Below are 22,066 nucleotides of genomic sequence, written 5' to 3'. Positions count from 1 at the left end.
CGGCTGCAACTGGCCAACTTGCTCTGATACCAACTGTCGCGGGGGTAATTCTACAGCGGAAGAAACCCATGCGGCGTCCTGGCCAAGGCAGGCCAGGACAAGCCTTTGTGCGCTTAGAGGCTAGGAGTTGCCCGATGGGATGGCTCCACCAACGTCAGTAGCACTGGATCATGACCTCAAGTCCAATGGCCGGGGCACTCTCCTGGCTCAGACCGGTCCATGGGAGGCGCCGCTTACGTGCTAAAGGGGGACAACCATAATGGAAGGCGACCATGCGCCGATGAGGTGACTTGGCACCGATGTGAAAGGTCTCCTGAATGCCGATGATGACAGGCACCGGTGTGCCATGATGATAGGCATCCGCTTGGGTGGAACACACCCGTGCGCTAGGGGCAACGGGATAGCTCAATCAGCTTGGGCAGGGGCTGGCGAGGTGAAGGGACATGTTTGAGCCATGCTCGCATGCCAAGCCTCCTTTGAGTGTCGGCAGCGCAGTGCCGGTCCAACACTGTCCCCATGAGCAAGTGTGCGCCCATGAGGAACCCTGGTAGCCATGCTAGCCGTTAACCAGGGCTGCCCCGCAAGGGGATGATGGTCTAGGAGTGCCAAGGTTAGGCACCCAAGGAGGTCGACCACCCCTCCTCAAAGAGTACGTTAAGCTTTTGGTGGTCTGCCTGAAGATGACATCGGTTCTCCCAAAAGTCTTACAGGCGAAAATGACGGGCATGTCCCTAACGTAAGCCTGCCAAGCGTAGGCAAGGCTAAGCCTGCTTTGAACCGTAACAGGCTCCTGCACTCAATTCATTGTCGTCCTCGACAATGACTCCTTCCGTGAATGGGCGTTTGAGTCCCGCGCCATCCACTCTTCAGCCAGTTCGGGGCACGCCTGGCCAACCCGGGTCTTGCCTATATTGGTGTTCATTTATGGGGACGAAACCATTTCACCATGCCGGCCTGCCTGGACTTCACCCCCAGTGTCGAGGTTACTCAAACCGCGCAATGGCTATGCCATTGAATGTGAAAGAAGGGCCCTCGAAGAAATGTGTGTGGTGCTTCGCGGAGGTCCGCCCCATGTATCATCTTACCTCAAGGCTCAACCGTCTTCTTGGTAGCTTTTCAGTGATGCTACCGAACACGTTGATAGGTCTACTCCTCATGTTGGCGATGACCTGGGTACCCTTTCACCATGCTGGCCTGCAGACTTCACCTCGCCCTGTGCGGGTTACTCAAACCTAGCCATGGCTTATGCTTTCATTGCCCTCGAAACTACGCTTTGCCTCGCCGACTCGGGCTACATCTTCACTCCGAGGGGGCCCTACTGCTGCTACCTCAAGGAGACTTGACCGCTTCGAACGCGAGTGTGGCAACTTTTACCCGTGAGTTGCCGAACATGCACTCGCCTTGTGATAAGATTCTGCTGCTGCAAGTGTTCAACCTGAAAACTGAGCATGTCCACCTAAAACTTTGCCGGTGTAGGGCCGCCATGCTCCAATGGCTAGCGTAACCACATTCCTAACAAGGCCTATGCGTTTGCCCCCGCATGAGGACAACATCCAATGCGTCTGCACCCGCAAGGGAAGCTGTTTTAGGGTCATTGGAATGGGAACGCGAACATTGAATGGCCTCTTGATAGGCCTGATAAACAATCTGCTCGGGCAGTGTACCCACATTCCTATCAAGGCTCACGCGTCTGCCACCGCATGAGGACAACAACCAAAGCGTCTGCAGCCGCAAGGGAAGCTGTTTTAATGTCATTGGAATGGGGACACGAACTATGAAATGGCCTCTTGCCAGGCCTGATCTGAATTATGCTCGATCTTGGGTGGAGGTGACTAGGGACCGCACCCCACAAAATGCTGCTTGTCAAAATGACCGCTTCAACTGGCTCAGACCGGTCCATGGGAGGCGCCGCTTACGTGCTAAAGGGGGACAACCATAATGGAAGGCGACCATGCGCCGATGAGGTGACTTGGCACCGATGTGAAGGGTCTCCTGAATGCCGATGATGACAGGCACCGGTGTGCCATGATGATAGGCATCCGCTTGGGTGGAACACACCCGTGCGCTAGGGGCAACGGGATAGCTCAATCAGCTTGGGCAGGGGCTGGCGAGGTGAAGGGACATGTTTGAGCCATGCCCGCATGCCAAGCCTCCTTTGAGTGTCGGCAGCACAGTGCCGGTCCAACACTGTCCCCATGAGCAAGTGTGCGCCCATGAGGAACCCTGGTAGCCATGCTAGCCGTTAACCAGGGCCGCCCCGCAAGGGGATGATGGTCTAGGAGTGCCAAGGTTAGGCACCCAAGGAGGTCGACCACCCCTGCTCAAAGAGTACGTTAAGCTTTTGGTGGTCTACCTGAAGATGACATCGGTTCTCCCAAAAGTCTTACAGGCAAAAATGACGGGCATGTCCCTAACGTAAGCCTGCCAAGCGTATGCAAGGCTAAGCCTGCTTTGAACCGTAACACTAGGGTAAATGCATGAGAGTGCAAATAAGCAGAATAAATTGTGATTTACTTTTATTTCAGAATTGACTGCTTCTTATTTGTTTGTGAGAAATAAAATGAAGTAATACTCAGTTTATAAGAAAGAATAGAGAGAGGAGGTGGTTATTTGTATAGGAGTGTGATAGGAATCAATATGGCTTATGATCTAAGCTAAGGTAGTGCAAACATTACCGTTGGGTTTAAATGTGAAGAAAAGGTAGAGATCTTGTATGATCAGGTAAGTGCAAATCGTAACTATAAACAAACAGAAATGGTGCCACACAGTAAAGAAGCAAATTGTTGCAAGACATGGTCAAGCAAGCAGGTACGAAATGATTGAAGATGTATTCCTTATCATCCTTCACCACAGGATTTGTTTACCGATTATGATTAGGCTATGTGAAAGGAGAAATTTTGGTTTCATCCATGAAAAGTCAGTTTAACTACGTGTCTAATCTAGATCATGATTTTTCATGATTTTCCATATGTAGTAGTGAAGAACAGAACTAGTACCCAGTACCTACCTCTTCAGAAAACTTTCAAAACCAATTTAATTAAGCTAATTACATTAGTTGTAGTTGAAAAACAGTTAGTTGCACATCAAATCATAACTAAAAACCAAGGCGATAATCTTCGATCAAACCCCACTTCCACTTGGGGACTTGATGAAATCATCAGACCATAATCGTCCTTTTTTATATTCATTAACTATTACCTGACACTATGGAACGGCCTCTTTTCTTGCTCTCAAGCAGCATAAAAAGAGGGTTAAATAAGAAAGACAGACACAAGGAATAATTGAAGAGAATTGTAGGGCATATGGAGTGTGGTGCATCGGTCGATCGAGTGCAGGGAATCCGCACCTCAAGCTTTTCATTAAATTAATCATATCCATTACACGTTAGAAGCAGAACTGCTTTTTCTACAACTACAGGCTTGGGGTCGACGATTTGCTTGCAACAGCATATCCACCACCACCACCACCAAAACACAGAATTTGGAATCCGTTCCTTCTATATATATCTTTCATTTGCCTCTCGAAAAAGAAAAAGAAAAGAAAAGAAAAATGCCTACAACTCAAAATGAGCATCCGAATGTGCTATTCTCTTTCCTGAGTCCCTCTATCGAAACCCGAATCTTTTATCTAATAATAATCCATATCTTTATGTCTCAAACAAGGAAAGAAATTAATTAAATATATTCTCTGCTCACCACCAACATAACATCCACGTTTCAGAATATAAGAGGGATCAACTTAACATTTCTTTCTGTTTTAGAGCACGTTAATCCAACGGTTTAGATTAGTAGAACACGTCATCATCTCATCGATAAGAAAACTGAAGAAAGGGACAAAATCCATGGCTTTCTTTTCGTTTTTACTTTAATCGCTAATAATGTTAATACTGTACATAAGTGTAGCAGCATTAAAGCAAAATCAAAGATGAGGAAAAACATGACAATTTTTCTTCCAGCGGTTATTTTTCGATTTTCGTTAATTTTCTTATTTTTGTTATCATATTGGAACCATCAGCTGATCAGACTCTGAAGAATGATAGCCATCGATTCCTCCCTTTGAAACTTCTGCTGCTTTGCAATGAAGGCTTCGATCTTGCGCCGGAACTCCTCGGCGTCCTCGTTGCTCATAGGCTCGGCATATGACGTCACTTCCCCTTTCTCATCGGGGTCGGGACTGTCAACTTTCTGGCATTTCTCCGTTTCCGACCGCCTTAGCTCTCTATGCAGCTTTTCTCGACTCTCGTGCGTGAATTTCTCCGACTGAATCCTCCTATAAGTCTTTGTGCTCGAAATCATCTGAACGTCTTGATAAGTCTGGGCAGCTGTGCTCCCTTCGCTCACAGTCTCCTTGTCCTCGTATACTATCACCTCCGGTGACGGTTCAGGACTCTCAGGTCGGATCTTCTGGCGGTTTTCGCTGTTCTTGACGAACTCGTCGTATATATCATGGCTGGAATTGCTTGTGGTAGCAGTCTGGCCGGAAAACTGATCGGATTTGATGAAGAGAGTGATGATGATAGCGTTTCCGAGTAAGAAAACGAAGAGAGGACTAACCAGTACCACGCATAGCTTTTGGAAATACTCGCCGGAGGTTTTGATGGCGACCGGAAGACGAGCAGAAAACCATGAGACTATGATTAGAGCTAAACAAGCCTCGAGGAAGCGGAAGAGTTTGGCAATCTTGCGAATACGGCGGTACCTGAGCATCGCGTTGGCCTTCTCTGCTTTAATGTTATCGAAATCAAAAGAATCCATTATCATCTGGAGAGAGAGAGAGAGAGAGAGAGAGATCGGTCAATGGCTTTATTTGCTGGAGAACCAATTGAAGAGATCGAGTGGAGGAAGCTGAAATGGGCGGGAAAGAAATGGACACCGAAGGGATGTCAAGACATCTCTAGATAGATATGATGAAATTTGCGGGAATCTGGAGATGGAAAAGTCTAAGAAAGTAATGGAAATCTGAGGAAGAAAATAAGAAGAAAAGAGAAGACCAGCGGGTCTCTGATATGTTTTTCCTTACTCGTTTTTCTCGGTTTGGGTCTTTAGGGAGGTAAACACTAAACACTCTGGGAGTATTCAGACCAGGGAGAACTGAGCCTTTTCCATGGAGCAGCTTTGGTTTTATAGACTCAAAGAAAAATCTACTTTTTCTTTTGTCTACCTTTTTTTTTTTCTCCTTCTTATAACACCAACACACTACTCTTACGCTCTCACCAATTAATTGATAATTTAAAAAAAAAATAATAATGAAGGAAACCAGGTTGGGCCCAGTAAACGCGACCCTTTTTTTTAATTAGGACACGCGTGGGCTTGTCTTTTACTTAACTTTCTAACCCTGGTTAGTGTGAGTCCGTACGAGGCTATGAGCATCTGCTAGCGTGGCAGAGGAGCTGAGCTGCTCAAACAGAATTGGATTGAGATCATGTTGGAACCGGTTTTTTTTGAAGAAGAGATGGGAATATTTTCGGTTTGGACTTTCGAGAACAGCGGTACGATTGGCACCGAAATTGCCACCTGATCGGCATCTGGTTTGGTTATTGTTTTAGGCAATGAAGTTATGTTACCACTTATAGCAAATTAATTATGGGAGAGGCGAGAGGGAATGTGAACGGAAGTAGTTGGACAAATCAAAGCCGATCGAAGCTTTAAGAAAAGAAATGTACGTTGGAAAAAAGTTGAAATGTGGTCGGGGCTCGGGACCAAACGTGAAACGTTACACTTTTAACGAGTAGGCAGTCCGCAGTAAGTTGTTTCCTGCTCTCAGCCTCTGGTTCTGGCCATTGGGGCAGTCAGTCCGTGGTACGATGATTCGTGTGCTTTCATGTGACTCGGGAAATTTATTTTTGCTGTACGAGTTTAATTAGTGATGGCGGGATTCTTTGTTTGACGATTTCTTCATTCTTTTCTTATTAGTCTTGTTAATCTTAATTTCTGCCTTGCTCGTGATGCTCGTGGGTATAGTATGTTGATGTATTTTGTTTTGGTATCAAAGAATAAAAAATCTCAGTTTCTGGAATATTGGAAGATATTGAGTCCGACTGGATTCACAGATAGCATAACCAAAGTTGAGGAAATTGTGAAAACCTCGATCACAGAGGCGCGAATAGGAATAATTTTTCATTCTAATTTTTATATATCGAGTGATTGGTTGTCTTGGAATCCTCTTGACAAAGTTTAATTTCGTTTGCTGGCCTGGACTATGCCTGTAGTGAGGTAGAGTGTAAAAGTAGAATGAAGGAACAAACTAAAGCTCCAAACGACAAAGCCCTCAGGGTCGCAAGAAGAAGAGAAAGAAAACAAAGAAAATTGGGACTTGCAGAGTCTTGTTGTTGTGCTTGTTTTGTCCCTAATGGCTAATGGGCATGACTAATCCTGCTATGCATGTATATTGTGTGAAAACTGGGGCCTTCACCCATCACGCCTACTGCCTAGTTTGCCTGTCTCAAAGCTTTATATTTCGTAATTTTTGTTTCGCTTTTGGGCAACAGTTGGCAAAACTTCATGCCAGTGACCACGTGGATGTAATGGATCGTACCCCCAAGTCATTTTAACAGTTTTACATGCATAAGTCTATTTGAATTAATTTTATTACCAAAAACGCCCTAATTTGTCACAACACAAGTTTAGTCTTGTTTATGCTTGGCGGGTTTATCTTAAGGGACGCCATCGTCATTTTCGTCTATAAGATTTTTGAGAAAAGTGATGTTATTTTCAAGTAGACTATCAAAAGCTTAATGTACTCTTTGATGAGGGGTTGTCGACCTTCTTGGGTGCCTAACCTTAACACTCCTGGACCAACATCCCTTGAAGGGTGACCCTGGTTAATGGCTAACATGACTACCAGGGTTTCTCATGAGTGCACACATGCTCATGGGGACAGTGCATGGATCGGCATTATGCATTCGCTCACTCAAGGGAGGCTTGGCATGCTGGACAGGCCTAAGCATGACCCTTCACCACGCCAGCCCCTTGCCTAAGTTGAATGAGCTATCTTGTTGCCCATAGCGCACGGGTGTGTTCCGGCCCAGTCGTTGTCTATCATCATCGGCATACAGGAGTCCCTCTCGTCGGCACCAAGTCACCTCTCATCATGATCATCCCCTTTTAGCACGTAAGCGGTGCCTCACATGGATCGACAAGAGCCAGCAGCGTGCCCCAATCATGAGTCTTGAGGTCATGATCCAATGGTATTGATCTTGGTAGAGCCATCTCATTGATCAATTCCTAACCCCAAACGCACATAAGACTTGTTCTAACCTGCCTAGACCTAGATGCCGCGCAAATTTCTTCCGTTGCAAATCTACCCCGTGACACTTTGCTTCCAATATGAGAAGCTGCGGTTGAGGTCAACAGCTCACACCCCTTGAACTTGAAACCCAACCAATATTCTAAATAGTCCAAGCCCAAGGAATTCCAAAGCGCGCGGCCAATCTCCCCTGGGGCCAGCGTAGTAGAGCACCGCACCTACTTTGTTCATTCATTTGGTTTGAATTTGAATGGGTCAATGGGTGGTACCGTGGTAGGCCCGTAAGTAACCGTAGGGTGCAGCACTGTCTCTCTTGGAACTGAGAACAAATCAACTATGCAGCTAGCTTTGCATTCAAAGCAGCAGAGCTATTCAGCACCCTTCAGCTTTTTTACAAAACTGGCTTAGCAACGGGTGGTTATTCGTGAATCTCACTAATGGGCATCCTTGATATTAGACGTTTACTTCGTTTCTCATCAGCCAATTATAAATCATTACGAGAAATGGTGTACCTAGATAGACACTCCGACGCTAAAGTTAATAGGGTAATAAGGTCGTCTGGGATCAACAGATTACAATGATGCTATATTTCTGAGATAAAGAGATGACGTGGAAGGATGTTGAGTGAGTAGAGAACCAAACGTCTTATATCTCGATTGGAGAATGCATATTTATAATCAAACATCCGTGTTCTGATCGAATAGGATTTCTGAGGTTATTGGGATGCAATTATCCGCTGAGGTTTTTGGGGGTACCTTTTCTTCGATGGAATCAGCTTCTTTGTCCGTATAGGGCTTTACTAATAGTCTCCCCAAATTTGGGAGTGAGGGCCGGTGAGGGGGAATTCTTGAAGTGAGTGTCCATGCAACTATATGCATCGCACAAAACACCACGCTACCCACCCATTATTTCATGGCAAATGCAAAGCATGCGGAAATAGTACTATTTATTTCATGGCAAAGGAATCCGGCATGATGTAGGGCTTATTTGACTTAGTATACATTAATTCTCGGTTGGGGTGTGAGTTAATTAATAAGCTAGCTAGCTAGCCTTTCCTTGTGGAACATTTTTATTTATTTTTGATCGATTTTTCTCTGTTTTCTTAGCTAAATCCTTGTTTTTGTTTAGATCCTGATGATGACCATATTGAGCAAGGACTACCCAATTATAGTGCACTTAATTAATTACCTTTTAACAGCTGATGGGGCTTAAATTAGATTTTCTATGTGCATCAGTGCAATGCAATAGGCCAATAGCCAATAGGATATTAATTGGTACATATTATATAAGAAGAAAAAGAAAATTGCTACTCTGACTACTGACTGAGTGACTTTATCTGTATCGATCGTAGGTTGCCCCAATAAAATTAAGTCTAGTTCAGCCATTTAATTAAACACTTTATTCCACAAATGCAGGATTTGGGTAGCTGGCTAAAGAACAGATGGAGACCCCATCGCTATCGATCTGCTGTCCAAACTAGAACTAGAGCCTTCCTCGCTCCCAAAGGAAACAATATTGAATATTGTCTCTTCTCTTCTAGAACTAGTGCTGGTCACCTTTAATTTTCTCGTTCATTGCCCAAGTAGGCATATTTATAATTGCTGTTAGATTACTAGTGCTAGTTTCCTGTTAGATTCAAAAAATAGGCATATTTATAAATTAATAACTTGAAGAGAAATCTATAACACAAAAAAGAAAAAGATTTTTAGCTCCCTTCTTAGATTGGTTTGGGTATTGTTCGTAGATGTCTTGTATAGTGATGATATGCGATTTGGCAACTTCTTGATGGTTGATGACTTGGAAGTTGAGTTGGACAAATTCTTGTTGGAAGATGATATGGATGCCAAGCTGGAAGGTGACTCGGATGCTAAGTTGAATAACGGCAAGCTATATAGTTTTTTGTGGGCAACCTACAGAGAGACAGTATTAGAGTGCCCGGGTTGCTTTACTCAAAGTGGGCATTCCAATGCTTAAGTCAGTGAGTTGGAAGTTTTAGAGAGAAAGCTAGAATGCTAGATAACCATAGTATGCAAGAGTTGAATCGCGTGTACCTTCTCTTAAGAAAGTGATGCCTTTATTTAGGTGTAAGGAATTGGAGGCCCCTTGTAATGGGTCCAAGATTCCCAAGGAACCACTCCCACTAAGTTCGAAGAGAATATCCCAATTAGCTATGTGATCCGTGCAATTGGCTAAGGTTTGTTTGGTCAACTCTGATGCAAGCAATGTGGAAAAGTGGGCTTAATGGTTGAACGTTGTTACACCAAAGAATTCAGTCTCGATAACGAGTTTAAGTCGGCGAGCACATCTCGTAGGTCGCTACCTGTACCCTAGTTAGCTCGACAAGTTCCCGAAAGAGGTCGCTCCTTACATTGAGGTCCCTTAGGTCGGCCAAGCCGAGGTACTATAGGTCAGCCCTAGACAAGGTGTTGCTAACCACTTTACCGAGGTGATCTGCTTACCCGATGCTGAGATTTTATCTACTTGTTCAGGAATGTCACATGTCATGATGTCATTCGGAGGACCAAATTACCCCTCATCAATTGCACCCCACTCCTAAGTTGATGTTAACTTGACGAAGGGAGTAGCTCACAATTGCCTTTCTCAGTTTAGTAATTTGTCTGGCTAGTCCACAAATCGCTCAACTCTCTCGCCCAACTCATCTCAAAGATGGGTAAGGTTGCGATGATGATTAAATTTTAAAATCTAGGTGGGCATGCAAAATTTAAAATTCAAATTAGCCTGCACGAAGTGTAGTTTTTTGGACCGTCGATTCGCCAATAGGGCATCTTAGCCATCGATTTTCCTTGCCAGCAAACTATAAAGGGGGGGTCCCCACTGGGGTCCCACTCACACTGTTCTGAGATTTTCTCCAAGGGAGAGGGGTGATCGGTTGGAGGAGAATTCCGCTAGTGAATTGCTATTAGGTCACTAGGTGAAGCTTTACCCGTCGCCAGTTTCTATTTCCTGAAAAGCTTGTGAGTTCTTTTCCCATTTTGTAGTCATGTCTTCAAGTGGTTCTAGAGAAAGGTCATTAAACTTCCCTCAGACCAAGAAGGGGACCTCAATGTGAGATCGACAAGACTCTTATGTTGGGACCTCGACGTCTCAGTAGGAGCCAGAGGTTTCCCAATTCGGCCCCAACAAGCTAAGCAGGGAAGAGATAGTTAATTTAATTTCGACATTCCAAATTCCCACTAAGTTCAACTGCATCCAGCCCGACCTGGATCAATTCCCTTTGAGCCACATCCAAGGCGGGGTTTGTGTCTTTGAGGAAGTGTTGATCTCAGGCCTTTGTTTTCCTCTGCACTCTTTCATTGCCAAGGTGCTTTCATTTTTTGGTGTCTCCTTGGGGCAACTCCATCCCAATGCTATCTAGACCCTTATGGGAACAATCTCTCTAAGCTATCACTTAGATTTTCCTTTGGACATGGATATCTTTTCGGAGATATGTAGTATAAAGAAGGTCCCTAATGTGGCCTATTGCTTTTATTTGCCTTTTCATCGCAATTATAAATTTATGGGAGGCTTTCCTTCGAAAATTAAGGATGGGAAGGGTAGGTATTTCTTTCTTTTTCAGAAGGCCGAATGGCCCATGGGTACCATGTGGCGATGTGATGCAAGAAAGATTCCTGAAGTAGAGTTCGACAAAGAGTTGAGTCTTGAAGTTCAATGCCTTGTTTGTTAGCAGTTTCTCGTAGACCAGTTCCTAGCCAAACCTATGCTCATCCAGGCTATCCTAAGCTATAGGGATGAGAGATCCATCATATGGATGGCCCAACCCTACAAGAAGGTAGGGAGAAATTTCAAAAATTTCTCTCTCTCCCATCTAGGAATCGCATTCTCTATTTTAGAAAATTGCATTTTCAATGATCAATCTTGAACCAAAACCGGACCAGATCTGAAACCAAAAGGGAGGAGAGAGATATACCTGATACGAAGTAGCAGTAACTCCCAATGAAGGTGTTCACGCCCAAGGAGAAATCCAAAACCCACTTCCACTGAAGATGACACAATGTGTGCTAAAGCAGGATCAACAGGACGGTTCTTCAATAAGAACCAAATTCTTCAACAAGAACAGAGTAGAGGACTAGTGAGCACAACTTCAGATTGCTTCTTCAACCAAGAAGCAATGTCAAGAACAATTCTTGATCACTCCCACAAGTGGAGATCGAACTGGGTAGGGGCGGCAAGAACAGGGAAGAACTCTGCAGATTGTTGTGATGTGTGTCTACTGAGGAATTTGCCCCCTTTATTTATAGACTTCTTAGGATCATCCTCCTAATCCAATTAGGAGAGAGTTCCTTAATCCAAATATGATATTTGGATCTGAACTCTTGAATGGATAAGACTTATCTTATCCTTCAATTAATCCTAATCAGATTATAAATCCTATATTGCCTCCTTTTTAATTAATTGACTTAAGCCCAATTTGAATTGGGTTTTAGGCCCATTAAGTTTATGTTTTCACTTAACCTCTTAACCTGCTGCCCAGTTGACTCTCTTTGTAATGGTGTGGGACCCAAACATTGATCTACACATCAGCCACATGAGTTTAGTCTAACCTTTGTTACAAGGCTTGGCCGAATTCACTATAGGAGACAGTGAACCCCTGAGTCCATCACCATCGGCTATTAATGGGCCTAACATTTACACTAAATGGTCCTTGGGTCCAGCCACCTTATAAAAACGCAAGGACTGTGGGTAGATACAAGATTAGCCCATCAGGTATTACCCTCAATGGTCTTACACTTAACCTCTCAACCCATAATGATTGAACACTACTTGACAAAAGAGGACATTTCCCTCGGCTGCAAGGAACAGTGCTACATCTCTACTCACATGGATCCCGGGAATTAAAACTTTTTGCATATATTTTGAAACCATAATATATATATATATATATATGTATATCTCTATATAAATATATTTTACAAAAACAAATTCCAACAATTGAAATCAACTACCGGAAGTTTAGGTTTCCATCAAAGAGAGTGCATCCCTGATCATTCACTTTGTCCGACAAAGGGGCTGATCCTGTCACTATGATCATCCACTCAGATGAATTCTCAGATTGTCCCAACATACCCAAGTTTTGACCACCTCTAAGGATTTCACTGATTGGCATATCAAAGACAGTCTGATCCGACACTTAGTGCAGTACCATAATCGAGTCTAGGGGTCAAGTGTAACATTCATGTTTTGCCCATTTATCTCCAAGGTCTAGGGCAATACTGAAATTTTGGTTTGATTTAGGGTTTCAAGAAAACCCACACTGCATGTACCTCATGTCTCACCCTAGCAGATAAGACAAGCCACCCCAACCAACTTGGCGGTACATCAGTGTCAGCCTTGGCAGGATAAATCTCCCAAGATCTATCCAATGGCTACGAGGATTCTAAAATAACACATCTCATAAATGTCCAGTTTAAGGGTATTACATAGAAACACACCACAATGACATGAATCAATCATGTACTTTATTCATTTGTAATAAATTTCAAAAGATACATCAATCTGATTGGAGCTAAAGGCATATCTGTCTAACATGAGCTACATAGGTAGATCAGTCGAATCATCCTTTATATTTATTTTTGAAATTAATTTTTAGTTCAGCTGATCTTTCTTTGGTCTTTTTTTAGAAATGGCAAGTACTGCTTCTCATCTAGTAGCAGCGAAGAGATCTTCAAGGAAGAAGAGGAGGGTGGCCGATTTCACGTCAATGGAGGGGACATCGTCCAAGAGCTTGAATAAGCTGGCATAAACCTAGCCACTTCCCCACTTCAGGTCGGCCAAGAGGAGCGCACTATTGGCCCCTACACCTCTAACATACATCGCTTCATCCCCAATATTGTTATTTCCATTTTCAACTACCTTGTCAACCCCCTAGCAGCTCTACGTACGAGGAGAAGTGTTCTTCCGGAGGACTTGCAATTCTACAATGGGATGGACCCTTCCAAGATCAACACTAGGATGACTCAGTGCATCCTTCAGGTTTGATCTTTGTTCTTTGATGTTTCAGTTCTCCTTTCTTCTAAGCCTTGTTCTAACTAGTCTTCTCTTTTTTCACAAGCGAATATGATGGGCCAAGTGTTGCTCAATCAAGTCACCTTGTCCCGATAGGAGAGGTGTGAGATGTAGGTGAACATATAGGCTTTACAGGCCCAACTAGAGGGAGCTTGTCTCAATGCTGAAGTTGTTCATCGTAGTGCTAAGGAAGACTGTCAACGCTTTATCAACCTTAGTGTCGCATGCAACACTAGTTGGAGGAGGCTAAGGGGACCATTACCACCTTGACCGAGGAAGTGCGAACAAAGGATCGTCAATTGGAGGAGCGATGAGCCAAGTATACTGAGGATATCCGCCATGCTAACGTCACAACCGTCGAACATTTCTATCAGTCACCTGAGTATGCCCAGGAAAAGATCAATAATTCCCTTCCCTCAATGAAGAGGAGATTCAAGCTATGTCTACGCTATCTTAAGTCTTTGCACCCAGACTTCGACTTCAGCAACTTGTCTATTAGGTCAATGTTAGACGAGCTAGCCATACAAGTCGATTAGGAGACTTTGACTCTAGATGAAGAAAAGGAAGAGGTCAGTGACGAGGCAGGCAAGGTGGTGGACGTAGTCGATGACGAGCTGCAAGACGAGGAAGAATAGTGGTCAATCAAGTCATTTCTATTCATGTTCTTTTTGGAATTGCTATTTCCTAGAGCTTGCATGCTCCTGATGATTTTCATATTCTATTGTTTCTTGGGGCCTACGTGCTCCTATTCATTTTTGTTAATTTTTATTTCTTCTCTCTCCTTTTTTTTTGCAATTAACTAATCAAGTTTTCACTAAAATCATATTTTGGTATATATTGTCTTTCCTCCTTATCTTATATTTTCACCTACTAGAGGATCAGTTGTTTGAAACATCCAATACTACCGTGGTGACATGGTGCACAGATTGCCAAAGTGATTGTAGTCTTAATTTCGACTAAGTCTAAACATCACTAACGTATCAACTTATCGACATGTCCCAATGTCAACGTAGGGGCCTTAGGACTAAAAAGCGATTTGACTTCCCTTAAGTTCATTTTGGCCAACGTGCTTGTAGGTCGGTAACTAGACTTGTAATTTTGGCTAAGTCAAAATGTCGTCAAGGTATCAAATTGCCAACGTGTCTCAAGGTCAACTTAGGGGGCCTTAGAGCTAAAAGAGATTTGGCTTCCCTTTGAGTTCATTTTGGCCAACGTGCTCGTAGGTCAGGTAGACAAGGTCGTCAAGGCGGGTGGTCATATTTTCATACTTGGAAAAATTTTGTAATTTTAGCAGATGCAACTTGATACTTCCAATCTTTTTCATGGGTAGTACCTCCTTAGGTTATCCACGTTCCATGCGTAGGGCACCTGCTTCTTTCCAATGTCTCGAGCTCGTACACGCCTTCACCGATCACTATGAGAACTCTATAGGGGCCTTCCCAATTCGGACCTAGATTTCCTATGCTAGGCTCAGGTGCCATAACTTTCTTAAGTACTAAGTCGCAAAGGTCTTGTATGTTAGGTTGAAAGGTGTTTCTTTGATCGTCGTCCTGATAGTAGTTCCATAGGCCTGTAGGACACTAGGTAGCTCATCCACCCACAAACCTTTAGCTCGAGAGAACCAAGCTTTAAGGCCGTGTGGAGTATTGGCCTATTCGTCACTTTGGCCTAACTGTTTGCTTGGGGATGGGCTACTGAGGTGAAGTTCAATTATATACACATCTTGGTGCACCCTAAAACTTGATATCTTCAAGTTCTATTATATACACATCTTGTCTGAAATCAATACCTTAGGGAGTCTGAATCTGCATATGATACTTTTCTAGAAGAAGTTCTGCACGTTCTGAGCTATGATGGATACTAGTGGCTCAACCTCCACCCATTTTGTGAAGTAATGAACCACAACAACCAAGAACCACATTTGCATGATTGCGGGTAAAAAGGAGTTGATGATATCAATCCCCCACTACACAAAGGGCCATGGGCTGGTAAGGTACCTTAGGTCGGCTTTGGGTTGGTGTAGCATGTTGTCGTGTCATTGACACTTATCACATTTCTGAACTAATTCTAATAAATCCACTTTCAACGTAGGCCAATAATATCCTTGTCATAGCACTTTTTGTGCGAGGACCCTACCCCCTAGCTGCCCCCCGTAGAGACCTTCATGTATCTCATGTAGCACCTGGTTTGCTTTAGATTGACGTAAGAAGCACTGGTAGGAGAGCGTGAATGACCTACGGTACATCTATTTGCCAATGATTACATAGCGAGTTGACTGCCGCTCTACCCTCTGAACTGAACTATGATTTGCTAGTAGGGTCCCATGGTGCAGATAGTCAATGAGTGAACCTATCCAATTCGATTCTACCACCAAGAAAGAGGCAACCTCCTCTTCCACCCTTTCTATGGTAGGGTGTGGCAGGTCTTCCATGTAGACCTTTCTCTTTGTGGAGCCCGTTGTACTAGCCAGCTCCAAGAGTGCATCGGCCTCGGTGTTCTCGAACCTCAGGATCTACTAGATGTACTAAGAGTAGAAGTTTGGTATGAGGCCCCTAACCTTGGCCAGGTAAGTCGGCATGGTGGGTTCTTGAGCCTCATACTACCCATTCACTTGATTAACGACCAACTATGAGTTGTTGCACACTAGTGGATGATTTGCACCAACATTCTTTGCCAATAATTGCCCGACTATTAGTGCTCATATTCAACTTCATTGTTCAAAGGTCGAATGTGAACCGGAATGCGTACTCTAGCTTTACCTCACTAGGTCCGTAGAAGATTAGTCTAGCCCCGCTTCCACACTAGTTGGATGAGCCGCCCACATGAAGGATCCAAGGTTCTTTGTCCCAGGTTGGGATAGGGGCCACTCTGGTTGATGCCTCTGAGGTGGTCATTAGCTCGACAACTTCAGGAATCGGCATGCTAAAAGTACACTCGATAACAAAAAGACCTGTGCCTTGATTTCTAGTCATGGCTCAAACCAGATATTGTACTTGCTAAGTTTGATTAACCATTTTTCTAGTCTACCCAATACCTCAGGCTTTTGAAGGATTTGCCTAAGAGGTCGATCAATTAAGACCACGATAGTATGGGATTAAAAATAGGGTCATGGCTTACGGGTTGCTAACACCAGTGAGAAGGCCAACTTTTCAATGTTTGGGTACTTAGTCTCAATAGCATACAAAACTTTACTTACATAATAAACAAGTCGCAATACATTTTCTACTTCTTGAATAAGGATCGGGCTGACCACCTCATCACTCGCAAAGAAGTAGAGTTTGAGCTTTTCTTTGGGTTCCGGCTTACTTAACATAGGCGGCGAACTAAGGTACCTCTTGAGCTTGTCAAATGAGAGCTAGCACTCTTCAATCCATTTGAAGTCTTGGTTCTTCTTTATGGCCTTGAAGAATGGAAGTCACCACCCAACCAACTTAGACATAAATTGGTTTAGGGTGGCTATTCCTCCTATTAATTTTTGTACTTCCTTTACTATTTTGGGTGGTTGTATATCTAAGACAGCCCAGATTTTGTTCGGGCGGGCTTCGGTGCCACATCGGCTTACTATGTACCCAAGGAACTTGCCCGATTTAATCCCGAAGATGCACTTGTTTGTGTTGAGTTTCATGTTATACTTCCTTAGAACGTTAGAAACATAGTTCAGATTGACAATTAAAGAGTTTCAAAATTGAGTTTGCACGACCATATCATTAACATAAGCTTCAACTTTATTTCCAATCAAGTTAGAAAAAAATTTTTTTACAAGATGCTAGAAAATCGCCCCAGTGTTTTTTAAACCAAAGGGCATAACTTTATAACAGTACAAGCCCATCTCAGTTACAAAGGCGGTTTTCTCTTCGTCAATGGAATCCGTTAAGACTTGGTTGAAGCTGAAGTATGCATCCATGAAACTCAACAGCTTGAACCCCGATGTGGCATCTATCAGGCGATCAATTCTAGAGAGTGGGAAGTTGACCTTTGGATAGGCTCTGTTGAGGTCAGTGTAGTCAACACGCATGCGCCACTTGCCACTATGAGCACTAGGTTTGCAATCCAAGTCAGATATTCGACCTCTCTAACGAATTCTACTGCGATGAGCTTCCCTACTTCCTCATCTACTATCTTCCATCTTTCTTGGGTGAGGTTCATTTTCTTCTATTAGACTAGTCTAACTAAGCGGTCAATATTTAACTTGTGAGTTATGATAGAATGGTCTATGTCCGGCATTTCTACTATCGACCAAGCAAAATCATCTAAATTTTCAATTAAAAAACTTATCAGGTTAGAGCACAACGGTTTAGTAAGGCGAGCACTGATTTGCACCGCCTTATCAAGCTTGGTGTTTGAGACCAAAACTAGGACAATGTCTTCCATGGGATGAGCTCGCTCATCAATGTTTTCTAGGGCTGCTCTATGTTGATGTGATAGCATATTTTCCTTTGTCCTTTAACGCGGCCACATAGCATTTGCGAGACTCGAGCTGATTACTTTGCATGACTCCTACTCCATAGGATGTTGGGAATTTCATTGCCAAATGGTAGGCCGACACTAACGCTCAGAGGGCTTGCAAGATAAATCGGCCCAAAATGGCGTTGTAGGGTGAGGGGGTCACGACCACTAGAAAATCGTGACGAGTCGTACTGAGTTTGGTGTGAGCCTACCATCATTGGAACCCTCACCTGGCATAGGGGCCAAACTACCTCTCCACTGAAGCTAACCAAAGGGACATTAGCTGACTATAAGTCTTTTGCATGGAGACCTACTTCTTCATGGTGACCTGTTATGCTGATTCCAAGGAGACATGTGCCTTGGTGACTTGATTTTCTATCATTGCTTAGTACACCCCGATTCTTATTTTATCTTTTTCCTTTTGCCGCTCAACTCTAATCAGGATCCGAGCACCTCTTCAGCCCTCATAAACTTGGCTACTTGGTTAAGGAACTCCTCCATAGAGGTTGGAGGTGCAATTGAACTTCCCAATGCAAGTCCGAATGCTATACATCGTTGATCGTAGAAATGAGCTGGATGATAGGGTCAAGATTAGGAATCTATAGCTACTCCAAATTGAATCTTTTGATATAATCTCGAAGTTTTTCATCTAGCCTATAGATGATATTTAGTAAACAGGTTGTCGATTTCAGGCACCTCTTACTTGTTGTGGAGTGCGTAGTGAATAGGTTGGCGAATTGGTTCTAGCTTCTTATGGAGCCTGCATCCAATCTTGAGTACCACATCTGAGTTGTGCCTTGGAAAGTCATTGGGAAGGCCATGCACAAGCTCTTATCATTTGTCCTGTGTAATTGCATTAGGTCTTAGAAATGGTCAAGGTGGTCGACAGGATCAGTTGTCCTGTCATAGGATTCTAGACTAGGGGCCTTGAAGTCTTTGGTTCATGGGGCCACGAGTATCTCAGTAGCCAGTGGTGAGGGGCAGGATATTGGCTGCATTGGCAAGGTACCAATCTGGCTGGCCTTGTTCTTTTTGCGCTTCTTCTCTACCTCGCATGCAGCTAGGGGAGGTGACTTTTTCCTGTAGCATGACATGTGTGTCTGTAGCGCCTTCTCTGAGACCCTTCGGTTGAGCTGGTGGCTTTTGTTTCGATAACTGATGTGGCTTGGCTTATTTCTTCCACTGGGGATTGATTTAGGTTTTGGTCAAGAACCTAGTTCTAGTTCTAGTCATGAACCTGGTTCAGGTTGAGCCCGACGTTCTGAAATTGTTGTGCTCATTGCTACTGTTGTGGTTGTTGTTGCTGCATCCCTACCAGGGCAGCAAATCGTTCCTCCTAGTTCTCATCTCTAAGTTCATCCCACAGACGTACTGCACTAACTCATGGAACTAGCGCACATTAATCCCATCAGGAACCACTGAGGGCTTAATTGGAGGGAGAGGCACGTTAACCTGACGTAGTGGAAAAGTCGGGTTTGGCATAACTAGGGCGCATAGTAGGGTCAAGGGCACTATGAGTTGTCCAATGGTCACTAAGGGGACCTCCAAGAGTGCCATAGGCTAGTCTTGCTCCCTGTAACCTGGTTGTTGTTGTTGTTGGCGGGTTTGTTGCTTGAGGAAGCCATTGATACTGTTGTGGTAGTGGTGAAGAGAGGTCAGCACTTTGCTTTTGTTGCAGTTCCCACAGACGATGCCAATTGATTATGTACGATCTGATAGCTCCCCTGTTGGATGATGACTCGAAAGCTAAGTTGGACAAATCCTTGTTGGAAGGTGACTCGGATGTCGAGCTTAGTAATGTCGAGCTAGAAGGTGACTCGGATGCCGAGTTGAATAATGGCGAGTTGTATAATTTTTGGGGGGCAACCTGCAAGGAGACAGTATTAGAGTGCCCGGGTTGCTTTACCCGGGCTAGGCACTCCGATACTTAAGTCAGCGAATTGAAACTTTTAGAGAGAAAGCTAGAATGCTAAATAACCAAAGTATGTGAGAGCTTTATCGTACATACCTTCTCTTAGGAAAGTGATGCCTTTATATAGGTGTAAGGAACTAGAACCCCCTTGTAGCGGGTTCGGGATTCTTGGGGAATCGCTCCCGCTAAGTTTGGATAGAATATCTCAGTCAGTTACATGATCCGCGTAGTTGGCTAAGATCCGTTCGATCAACTCTAATATGGGCAGGTGGGCTTAACGATTGAGCGTCATTACCCAAAGAATTCGGTCTTGATAATGGGTTTAAGTTTGTGACCATGTCTCATAGGTTGCTACCTGTACCCTAGTTAGCTTGGCAGGTTCCCAAAAGAGGTTGCTCCTTACACTAAGGTCCCTTAGGTCGGTTAGGCCAAGGTACTATAGGTTGGTCCTAGACGAGGTGCTGCTAGCCACTCTACCGAAGTGATCTATTTATTCAATACTGAGATATCGTCTAGCTATTCAGGAATGCCACATGTCATAATGTTATTTAGAGCAAGGTTCAAAATATCGATACGCCCGATACGCTTGTAGGGGCGTATCAGGTGAATCGATACACATTTTTGTGCCTTTTTTTATTTTTTCTTAAACCGGTTCAAGAGGGCTGATTTAGGGCTCTTCCACCCCCTGGACCAGTTAGACCCCCGATACACCCACTATAGGGGCATATCAAAAGGGTCCCAGAATGATACATATCGGCTAATATGGGCCGATACGTGTCGATACTTTGAACCTTGATTCAGAGGACCAAATTACCCTCGTCATATAACTTGATGATGTACCTGAGAGATTTTTTAGTATTAAACTAAACTCCCCTACTTTAATTTCTTTGATTTCTGAAATTTTCTCCTTGAGGATTTCTAATCTCTTTATACCCTTGATACGTTCATCAAAGAACGTAACTTGGTTAATATTTTTTTAGTCAAAACTTAGGAAAGAGAACAATGGGGAAAATTTTATAATTGTGTATATAATTAACAAACTATATGTAGGGTTATTGGTATTGTGTAGTGTGTACTTCAATATAAATCTTTAAATACTTCTAAATACAAGCCGTAAAGAAAAGGCAAAATGAAATAAGAAAATAAAAATAAAGGTGCATAGCGTGGCAGATTGCTTTCCTTCAAACAATGGATAAATTATGGTTTTTAAAATTGGACTAGATCGGATGGTCAGACCGGAAAAACCAGGAATTGGTCAAGGTTCTGTTTTACCCAGAATTGTTATTTCCCTCAAAATTGTTGATTTGGTCAAAAAACCGTTGACTTGAGCGGTCAAATTGTTCAACTCATTCGAACTGTTCATCGGTTGGAATGGTTTCTAATTTTCTTAATTCTTTTAATTTTTTTATCAAAACAGACCGTCTATTCAATTCAAACAGTCGAACCATTCAACCTGAAAACTGGACCCTAACCGTTTCATTGTCCGGATCGGCTTTAAAAACGTTGAGATAAACACGTCGCCACTTTGCCTTCTATTGGTTACCGTCAATGGAAATTAAAGAAAGTAACAAACCATTGAAAAATAATTGTAGCATCCTAAAGTCTAATTTTGAGACAAATATTAGAAGTTGGTTAATTAAGAAAAAAAACTTTTAGTGTCAAATTCATTTTCCACGTGAAATTGTAGTTGCTAGCTTCTTCTTATTGATTACAACTAGGCAACTAGCTAGCAAAATTAAAAGAGCCCATAAAATATCTTTTCAATAAACCCACAAAAAGTAGTAATGGTTTGATTTTATGTCCAAGCCACTTAAACGTTGCCATATATAGAATGCCAAATCAAGTGGGGAACTAAACCCCGAAAGCTTAATTAAAAAGTAGAAGCAATCAACGTTTAACTTTTTGGCGCTTGATTTGTGAAGTATAAGGGAAATTGCAAAAGTCAAATCTAGTGTTTTGAGAATGAATCCCTGTAATATAATATGTTACTGTTCCGACGACGAGCTAATTGATTGGATTTTTTTTAGTTTGCTGATAGAAAACGTAAGGCTTGGTGCTCAAATGGCAAGGCGACCAGGTTGTTACCTCCCCGCAGGCTCGGAGTTGGCCGTCTGGAGCCGTGGATTGAAATTGGACCCCTTATTTGTTGACTACGTTGGCCTGGTTTGGTGTGTTTGGTAATCAGGTCACGACCATTTCTTTCTAACTCCGTAAGATACCATACTGAGAGTGAGACTTACGCTCTCACGCCCACAAACTCCAAGACTTGCGCTCTTCTCTCTGCGACTGTCCTTTCCAGAATTAACTCCTGTGTCTGGCTGTGGATTGTTTTACCATCCAATAACCCAGCCACCCATAATAGATTCCTGCTTCATGTGTAGATACTGTGGGAGCGGCAGGCAACTCAACTGTTACCCTTCTTTGCTACTTTTTTGGGTT

General features: G+C 43.4%; 1 protein-coding gene across 1 annotated transcript; it reads right to left on the bottom strand.

Moving 5' to 3' along the window:
• Positions 1-4,010: 4,010 nt before the first annotated feature.
• Positions 4,011-4,754, bottom strand: LOC148877110 (uncharacterized). Its single transcript, XM_088968727.1, has one exon. The coding sequence runs from the start codon at positions 4,752-4,754 to the stop codon at positions 4,011-4,013; it is 744 nt and encodes a 247-aa protein (XP_088824853.1).
• Between the last annotated feature and the right edge of the window lie 17,312 nt (positions 4,755-22,066).

This window comes from Nelumbo lutea, chromosome 1, assembly GCF_056320005.1.
Source record: "Nelumbo lutea isolate HS-2025 chromosome 1, American lotus-T2T, whole genome shotgun sequence".
Taxonomy (NCBI): Eukaryota; Viridiplantae; Streptophyta; class Magnoliopsida; order Proteales; family Nelumbonaceae; genus Nelumbo; species Nelumbo lutea.
This window is presented reverse-complemented; position numbering and strand designations above follow the sequence as displayed.